The 9,348-nt window shown below is 58.2% G+C and overlaps 1 protein-coding gene and 1 pseudogene across 1 annotated transcript; both read right to left on the bottom strand.

The window, feature by feature from the left end:
• Positions 1 to 2,922: 2,922 nt before the first annotated feature.
• TPBGL (trophoblast glycoprotein like) lies at positions 2,923 to 6,679 on the bottom strand. Its single transcript, XM_072725940.1, has 2 exons — positions 6,644 to 6,679; positions 2,923 to 5,897 (listed from the first exon to the last, which is right to left on the bottom strand). The coding sequence occupies exon 2, from the start codon at positions 5,729 to 5,731 to the stop codon at positions 4,538 to 4,540; it is 1,194 nt and encodes a 397-aa protein (XP_072582041.1). The 5' UTR covers positions 5,732 to 5,897; positions 6,644 to 6,679; the 3' UTR covers positions 2,923 to 4,537.
• Positions 6,680 to 8,706: 2,027 nt separating this feature from the next.
• Positions 8,707 to 9,112, bottom strand: LOC112928759 (nucleoside diphosphate kinase, mitochondrial pseudogene; annotated as a pseudogene).
• Between the last annotated feature and the right edge of the window lie 236 nt (positions 9,113 to 9,348).

Genomic DNA, 9,348 nt, shown 5'->3' with positions numbered 1-9,348 from the left:
GAGCCGGCTCTGCCACCTTCACTGCTCAATCGCCCCATCACCCAGCACACAGTAGGGTCTCAACACCTATTTCTGTTTTTTTTTTTTTTTTTAATTTTTATTTATTTATGATAGTCACAGAGAGAGAGAGAGAGAGGCAGAGACACAGGCGGAGGGAGAAGCAGGCTCCATGCACCGGGAGCCCGACGTGGGATTCGATCCCGGGTCTCCAGGATCGCGCCCTGGGCCAAAGGCAGGCGCCAAACCGCTGCGCCACCCAGGGATCCCCTCAACACCTATTTCTGACTGAAGACCAAATGGTGTGGCCAGTCATGCTCAACTTGGACTGAGACCCAGTCCTCTTGGACTCTAGCTGGGCCCTCACCAGTTCCCACACCAGACCCGCGGGGCGTGGGTAGGAAAGGGGGCTGCAGAAGTAAAAGTTTTCCCAAGGAGATGGTGCTCAAGGCTTCCCTTTGTTTCTGAGAGAGGCAATTTCAGCTTTTACAGGGCCAGAAAGCCTGGGAAGTCTGACATGTTTCTCCAAGTGTGTAGTTTCGTGTCTATCACATTTCTGACAGTCGCAGGCCTTTTCTCTCTCCCTCTTCTGCTCTTTAAGGGGACATCCCAGATGGAGTTCTTCCCCCCTGGCACTTGGCCCTGACCCTACCCCCCTCACTGTCCACCTCAGACTTCCAGCAGCATTAGCAGCATTATGATTATAGAGGGAGGCTGGTCATTCAGTGAGGCTTGGGCACTGCTCAGGGTGTCCGGAGTGGTGGGTGGCATCAGGGCATCAGGGTATCAGGGCAGGCCAGCCAGACCTCTCCATGTCATCCTTTTCTGCAAGGTCTCTTCTGGGATCCAAAAGGGGCCACTGCTCTTGTCCCCCTGCCCATCTGGGCTCCCATGGGCATGACGTAGGTCTGGTTCCTCTGTCTCCAGTGCCCAGTGTGAGGTCTGGCACAAAAAGGCTGGACAGAAGGAAGCAACAAATAAGAGGCACTGTGCTGCTCTCCTGGTTCCCATACCCATCTCTCCACTTCCCCGAGTTCCCTTCTAAGGGTAGATGTCCCTCTAGAGCCTCCCAGTGAAGACGTGGGGATCACAGATCCATCTCATGCACACAGCAATTAGTGGTCTCTGCTTCTCAACCCAGATCTTCCTGCCTCCAGTGCTTTGCACAAAGCCGATACTGCTGATCCTTCCTTCCGTTCTTCCAAATCCTGCTCATCTTTCAAAACTCCACTCAAATGTGACTTCCTCTAAGTAGAAGTCTCTCTAAGCTGGGTCAGGGGTCCTTACTCTAAGCTCTGTATCCCAAGACTTCTTTTCTCTAGACCATGATTAAATATGATCCTCCCTGGGTCATTAGCTTCTCTAGAATTGGCAAAATTGTATTCAGTTGAGGCCGAATGGCTGGCTGGATTTGCAGAGGAGGCAGGCCTTAGGGACCTGTTGATAGTCACATAAGGCCAAAGGCCACTGACAGGCTGCAAGGAGGGTGGGAACCCAGAAATGACATCTAATGGGAATCGGTGAATGGCACTAAGATTAAATATCAACTGGCATATACTGGGCACTCAATTAGTTGATTTTTGACAACTATTGATTTGGTACTTAGCTTAGTGGCAGCTCTCATATAAAACGTTCAAAGATTTTTGCTGATGATGAACCCACAGCTAACAGCATGTTTTATTCGCCAGGACCTACTGCAGTCTTAGGCTACATTACGAGGGCATGTCTTTGGAAGTGGGGAGGTGACCTGTTAGACAGAGGTCTCTAACCTGTGTTAGAGATATCGTTCCTATCTCATCCTGGAGTACTGGGAGGGCACCCTCCGAAGGTCATTCACAGATGGCAACACTTCTAGAGAATTTGATCCCTTCTTACGAGGAATGACTGGGAATTTGCTGGAAACAGACACTCCTACATTATGCCCAACTCTGTGAAGACCTGTGCCAGGGGAGGGGCACTCCTGGCCCCAAGGCAAAGCTGGGACCGTCAGGGAGTTCCAGGTGGGACTCCCCAGGCAATGAGGGGGATGCTTCCCGATTGGGAGGGAGTGAGCCCCCCGTTGAGAGAGGGTGCTCCTGGTTGAGAGGGCCTAGGACACTTCCCACATTATGTCTGAGATCCTTTTCAGTGTCTAAAGGGCACAGGTTCTAGAATAATGTGGCCCTATGATTTAAAATGCCAGAATTCTAGCCTTCTGCCTGGTAGTTCTAGGGCTCTGAGAACCTGAATGTGAAATAATCTAGTCTGGGGACCTTGAGGTAGGAGATAAGCCTCTTACCCAGGTCCTGCTGGCCCAGAACTCACCTGTCTCCTTGCTCCACATATTGCAGGGATCATTTTATCCATGTCCACCCACCTCCACTCCTAGGCTGCTGCTTCTCTCAGCCTCTCCCTACCCACGCTTGCTTAGTCCTCACTCCAGGACAGCATCACATGACACAGGTTATAAGGGAGTGGCAGGTAATTCATCACAGGGGAGGATGCCAAAGCGGCAAATAAGGATCCCTCCTTTCCTGCCCGAATTAACTGCCTCTGAGTCTCTGGAGCTGGATTTCTTCCCCAGTGCACCTCCCCCAGAGCCCCCATCCTACCTCAGCGATGAGGAATGACAAGGTAAGAGGATGTAGAGGACGCATAGGATTGCAGCCTGGCTGCAATGGATAGCCCCCTCTCAGCGGATTAAAGGCAGGCTGGTTTGGAGAGCGAGGCAATCCCAGCAGAAAGTCCTTCCATGTGTCTCACCTCAAACCTGCCACACGTAGTCAGAGCCTATTTCTTCTCCCATAGGCTGCCAGAAGAAGACATCAAAAGTCGCTGCCTCACTCAGGGAGGTCCAAAACACCCTCCCAAGTGTCCCCTCCCACCTCTTTCAATGCCCCAAGGTCAGCAGGAACGACACGACACAGCACCACTTACAAGAGCAGAGTATTTGAGATTATTGCAGACTTTATAGAAAACTGCCCAAGGGAGATCCAGATGTCTTGGGTGGGGGCGGGAAGGCAGACCTCAAGCCAATGTGTTGAAGGAGTTGGGGTTGGGGGGAGCGGGGTATGGGACTTCCTGTGTGCAGAGGCAGCACAGGCCAGCCATTCTGCTTGACCTAGGGGATGGGAGTCAGGGAGAGGCAGCCCCCTCCCCACTCACCAATTGTGCTTTGGGATCATGCAGAAGGCAGGGCACTGAGGCTCTGACCCTAAACAGGATGGCTTGTGCCTGAGACAAGAGATGAGGGCCCTCATCTTTGGCCTCCCTTTTGAGGCCAAAAGGCCTGGTGGAGGGGGACGTGGGGACAACGCATCCCCAGGGGAGAAGAGTCACATGGGTGGAAAAGAGCTTGGGGGCAGCAGCTCCCAGCCCTTCAGAGCCTCCTCCCTTACTCCTCTCTGAGGCCACCATGTACAGGTGACCCTGGTTCTGAGGCCCAACCAACTACTCTGAACCCCTAGGACTCTCTCCTTCCCCCTGGGGATCTGCCAGTATGGTTGGGGGATGCTTGGCACCTGCACCTGTCTTGCAGGGCTGGAGAGCTCATCCTAGGAGGAAAGGGGGGTGGGTGGGCACACCCCAGGAATGGATTCCTCACTGGATCCTGACCAAGTGAGTGCAAGCGATGGGTGTAGGGGGGATAGAGAGCCTAAGACTTGGGCAGGTGGATTAAAGTCCGATCAGGGTGAAGAGCTGACAGTCTTGAGATTAGGGACAAGCACTGAGTACTGGGGGATCAGAGCCCCGGTGAAAAAGGCTGAGGATCGGTTCCATACTAAGGCTATAACAGGGTGTGACTGTCCCTGGGATGGGAGACTGATGGAGCTGAGCCCCAAGCCTGGGCCAAGCGAGGGAAGAGCCTGAGCCAGAGCTGGGGTGGTGGGCAGTATGAAATACACCCACCCCCCAAATGGGGGGAGGGTGCACAACCCTCAGAGCCCTAGGATGTGGGTGTCTGCAGGGTGGGAGGGCTCAGAGCCCTGGGATGAGAAAAAAGGCTCAAAGTCCACAAAAGCCTTCAGAGGGGTGCTCTGCTTGAGATCAGAATAGGATATGAGGGTCCCTGAGCCCTGGGAAGGGAGTTGAGGTCTCCGGGCTGGAGTTGGGAGCCAGTGATGTCTAGGGTGACGTTTCCCACTGAGAGGTCAAGCCTCAAAGCACAGGGTGGTGGAAGCAGTCTCAGGGCTTTCGCACTGAAGGACAAAGTTTCCTGGCAAGTCTCGAAAAGGGGGAGGGTGCTTTGGGGGTGGTTCGGGGAGGGATGTGTCAGGGCCTGGGATGGGCAGGTACGGTGTCTGGAATCAATAAGGGGTGTCTCTTGGTCTTTGATGGCGAGGGCTCTCAGAGGCTGGGGAGAGGAGGGTACCAGCCTGGGGCCTCCGGGTCGGCGTGGGGGGCGGGGGGGCGGGGAATGCCATAATCCAGAGGTCTCGGGCCGGTCAGGGGCAAATCTCCAAGCCCCCAACTGGCGGTGTCTCATACCCATGGCTTCAGGCCGGGTAATCGCAGGGCAGTCCTCAACCGGCAGGGTCAGCCGTCAAGCGCCCAGGGCGCCTCAGAGCCCCGAGCCCGGGGAGGGGGCGCGGGAGCCGGCGGGCGCGGCGGGGGCGGGCGCGCGGCGCGGGTCGGCGTCCTGCTCGTAGCGGTAGTGGTAGCCCTCCATCTGGTCCCGGCAGGCCTCGCGCAAGTTGCGCATCCAGCGCTGGATGCCGCGGCGGTTTAGGTAGAGCACCATGAGGAAGATGAGGCCGATGAGCGCCAGCACCAGCCCGAAGAAGACGTAGGAGGCTTCCAGCTCCGGGCCGGCGAGCTCCACTTCCTCTCCGCGACCCTCGGCGTCGCCGTGGGCGCAGCGCAGCCGCGCCTCGTCCAGGTCCAGGAAAGGCCGGTCCTGCAGCGCCCGCGGGGAGGCGCAGCGCAGCCGCCGCGCGTCGGGTACGCGCTCCGTGGCGTTGCGCAGCCAAGCCAGCAGGGGGCGCGCGGCACAGCCGCAGCGCAGGGGGTTGTCCGCGAGCAGCAGGCGCGGCGCGGGGAGGCCGCCATCGCGCTCGAGCGCGCGCAGCTCGTCGGGGCCCAGGCCCGCCAGCGCGTTGAGGCGCGCGTCCAGCTGCTCCAGGCGCGGCCGGCGCAGCGCGGCGGGCGGCAGGCGGCTCAGCGCGTTGCCCGCCAGGCCCAGGAGGCGCAGCTCGTCCAGCGGGGCGAGCGCCGTGTCCAGCGCGGCCAGCAGCGTGGGGCCGCCCCGCGCCAGCGCGTGGTTGAGCTGCAGCGAGCGCAGCGCGGGCAGCCCGCGGAAGGCGCCGCCGCCCAGGGCGCGCAGCGGGTTGTGGCTCAGGTCGAGCGCCGTCAGGCTGGGCAGCCCGTCGAAGGCGCCGTCCTCCACCACCTCGATGTTGTTGTGCGTGAGGCGCAGCGCGCTCAGCAGCGGCAGGCGCACGCCGCCCGCCGCCGCCGCCCCCGCCGCCCCCGCCTCCGCCTCCTCGGGGCCGGCGTCCCCGCCGGCGAAGGCGGCCGCGCGCAGCACCGTCAGGTTGGCGCCCACGATGGTGAGGTTGCGCGCGTCGGGCGGCACGTCCCGCGGCGGCTGGCGGAGCTCGGCGCCCGACGCGCAGCGCAACAGCAGCTTGGGGCCGCCGAAGCAGTAGCACTGGAAGGGGCAGGGCGCGGCGGGCCGGCTCAGCGCCGCCGCCACCAGCAGCAGCCCCGGCAGGAGCGGCCCCCTTGGCTCCGGCCGTCCGGCGCGCGGGGCCATCGCTGCCGCCCCCGCATGCGGCGCCCGGGCCGCCGCGCTCACCAGTGAGTTCGGAGCGCCTGGGGGGCGGGGAGGGGGCGGCCGGGGCAAGTCCTTGGCCCGGCGCGGCTGGCGATCGCGGTCGGTCCGTCCGCTGGCTCTAAAGTCCCAGGAGCCGTCACTTTTCCTGGCCGGGGGGAGAGGGGTCAGGCGGGGAGCGGAGCCCCCCGCCCCCGGTGCCCTCCTCGCCCTGCGCGCCGGCCTCCGACTTCCGCGGCCGCTCCGGGCTCCGAGCCGAGTGGGCAGGGTTTGTCTCCCCCCTCGCAGCCTCCCGGCCTCCTCCTCCTCCTCCTCCTCCCCCAACGGAGTCTCCGCGCCCTCCTCGCCGAGGGGCGGGGTGGGAGGCTCCCGGGAATCAGGGCTTTCGGCTGCTGCGCTTCCCCCACTCCGGCTCCGGGGCTGCCGAGAAGTTTGGCTCCCCGAGGCTCTGACTTGCTTCCCCTCGTCTCCCCCCCCTCCCCGCCCCACGTTTAAGCTGGTTCCTTCCTCCTCCCTCTACCGCACGTGTGAGGCGGGGCCGGGCGGGGGAGAGCTGGCAGGTGGGTCGGCACCACGGAGCGAGAATTTGGGGGGAGGACCTTAGAGCTCCCCCTCCGTGCACAGGCGAGGATGAGGGGTGGGCTGAGAAAGTTACTCATCTTTCAGCCTCTTCCCCGCGTGTGACCGAGGAGAGGGCTGTGCTAGGAGAGACTGGAAAATCCCCAGCCTTGGTTTCCCCCCTCAGCAAAACCCCAGTTACATTAGGCCTGGCTGGGGTCACCACGCTTGCAGGTCCTGGGAGACCAACGTTTTCTCCACCCCATCCGACCCCCACCCAGGGAAGTCAGCGACAACCCCTCCTCCCCTCCTCCCCCCACCTCCCCTTCAACTCACTGACTGCTCTGCCGGGAGTTCTTCCATCTGGTTTCCTCCACCAGGCTGGACTCCTCCCCCAAGCACTCTCCTAGGCCCTAGGACCTGGTGGGTGTGGTGATTCAGCTCTTTGCTCTCCCCTCCCTGCTCCCGCACCTGGGCACCCCATTACATTGTTCTACTGGGTCTCGGGACCCTGGGGTTGTTATACACCATTGACTGCCCCTCCTCCCCTCCAGGGTATCCCACCTGTAAATGTTGAAAGGGTGGGAGGGTTTGGAGCTCTAGAGATTTGGAGAAGGGGAGCAAATTTTGCAGCATTGAATGATGGGGGGTGAGGTAGGGGTGGTCTCAGAGGGGGCCAGGGCTGAGCTGTTTATAGGTTTGTTTTGTTCTGGATTTTTTTTTTTTTCTTTTTTCAGAACTGGGAAGCTCCCGACCTGATTTAAAGAGATAGGCTCCTGAGAAGCAAGTACTCCTGGCCTTGGCATGAATTATTCAGGCTGGAGAGGCTGACACTTGATCCACAGGCCATTCTGGTATTAGCAAAGCTGGTTGGGACAGAGGCTGCCCCCTTCCCCCATAAGAATTAGTCAGTCTTTCTCCTGAATTAGGGACAGTTGTTGGGTTGACTTCTTCCCTGAGGTTATGTTTAACAGATTGACCAACAGATCAATATCCCTTAAGGAGGAGAAACAGACCCTGCGTGGCCTGGGTCCCAGGCAAAGACCAACAACATCATGGGCGGGGTCTGTTGATGCTGGGGCTGGGGCTCCCCTCTCCCTTCCTCCTCTTTCCCCATCATCACTCCTGGGTATTGGCAGATGAGAACTGTAACTTGCACATGCAGGATTGGACACGTCTATGCAGGTGTACATGTGGAGTCAAGTTGGACACATGAACAGCTCAAGGTGCATCCACATGTGAGGAAACACAGACTCGTGCTTCCTTGGATGTGCATACACATGCCTAGGATGTTGTGTACAAGCCTGTACATGGTTGCAGGTAGGCTCAGGTATGCCTCGTGCAAGTATATTCAGGCTCATTCATACATGTGCATGTGTTAACATAGATTTGAGTACATCCTCGTATGTGTTCATACATCCATAAGCGCATAGATATTTGAGCATTCATATTTCTGGGACCATGTAGGTTTCCGGGTACATTCTCAGAGGGGAAACTTACAGGTGCATGCATGTGCATGCATGCAAGCACATGCATCCAGAGATTGGACAACATACTCTTAGCCCATTCCTGATCTCCACTGCCCTTGGTCTGTATAAATAACAGGCTGAGATCCCTTTGCTCTGGGCACAGGTGCTCAGCCATTGGGGCTGTGCACTCAGCTATTGAGTTCCCCCAAGCCCTGGCCCACATCAGCTGCAAGCCCCAGCTCTGACATCTCCATGGTGAGAGGCACTGGCTCTTCTTCCCTATTGGACTTGCAGTACAGGGGCTAGCACGAGAGAGAGAGTGCAGTAAATGTTTGTAGATGGGTGGATGGATGGATGAATGGAAAGGTCTCTGCTTTCCTGTCCCACTACTACAGAGAGCCCCTTCTACCTCCAGCCTCTGTGGAATCACAGACCGCCTGCCAAGGCCAGAGCCCCCTCTCTAGGGCCCCTTGGTGCTGGGTCTTGGTGGGCTAGTGGCCTCCTTGGGAAAGGGCTGCAGGGCAGCAGGCAGCCTTGATTGGGGGGTACTAGACATCTCAATTGAAGAAGGGAGGCCCAGCGAGAACTTAGAACCATCAGGTACCAGAGGAGAAGGCAGTGACTATGTGACTATAGTTTATTTTTTAAATATTTATTTGCTTATTTACACAACGTAGTGAATTTTAATGTCCCACCCCGCTTTGGGGAAGGATGGTTATACTACACACTTTTGGAAATGTCCCAAAGATTGTCTGGCACTTTGGTATAGAAAGGATTTGGTCCAATTTCTTACTGCCTTACAATACTAAAAGGTATGTAAAGTTGGTTGCTCAATCCCTCTGGGGTGGGGTGGGGTGGGGGAGAAGGTAGACAGAGAGGTGGTCTGGGATGGAAGGGCAGATCTTACGTGTAGGCTCAGGTTCTGGATGACAGAAGTAGTTAGTTGATCCTGGATGGCTGCTTGGGTGGCTGAGGGCAGCCTGAGTGCTCAGGTTGGGTGGATGCTGCTCTGCTGGGTTTTGTCTGCCCAGTCTACCGGCTCACTGCTCTGAAGCCATAGCTGTCTCTCTCCGGCCCCCTCCACAGAGTCACAGGAACATGGATGATGTTCCTGCAGTGTTTTCATCCCCACCAGCTTGAAGTCCCTCCTCTCAAAGCGCTGGATCACATCCCCAGCAAGCCGCCACTGCACCCCATCTGGCTGCACTGCAACCAGGGTCTGCTCCCAGGTCCAGGAGGACCCGCTGGAGTTGGGGCATGTGAGCAGGATCGGGTCAGGGGCCTGCAGGCCGCTCAACAACCCCAGCAGCGCTGCATGCTCCAAAAAGCCGCCCATGACCCTCGGCCAATGGGCTGCTGGCTGAGTGCAGAAAACTATTTTTAAAAAAATTTTTAAGGTTTTATTTATTTATTAGAGAGAGAGTGAGTGAGAGGACACAAGTAGGGGAAGCAGCAGAGACAGGAGAAGCAAGATACCACTGAGCAGGGAGCCCGATATGGGGCTCAATCCCAGGACCTTGGGATCATGACCCGAGCTGAAAACAAGATGCTTTATGGACTGAGCCACTCAGA

This window comes from Vulpes vulpes, chromosome 11 (genome assembly GCF_048418805.1).
Source record: "Vulpes vulpes isolate BD-2025 chromosome 11, VulVul3, whole genome shotgun sequence".
NCBI classification, from domain to species: Eukaryota; Metazoa; Chordata; class Mammalia; order Carnivora; family Canidae; genus Vulpes; species Vulpes vulpes.
The sequence above is the reverse complement of the archived record's forward strand: the minus strand, read 5'-3'. Positions and strand labels throughout refer to the sequence as shown.

Coding starts and splice junctions, on each gene's coding strand:
- TPBGL (XM_072725940.1), bottom strand. CDS start 5,731: ATGGCCCCGCGCGCCGGACGGCCGGAGCCAAGGGGGCCGCTCCTGCCG.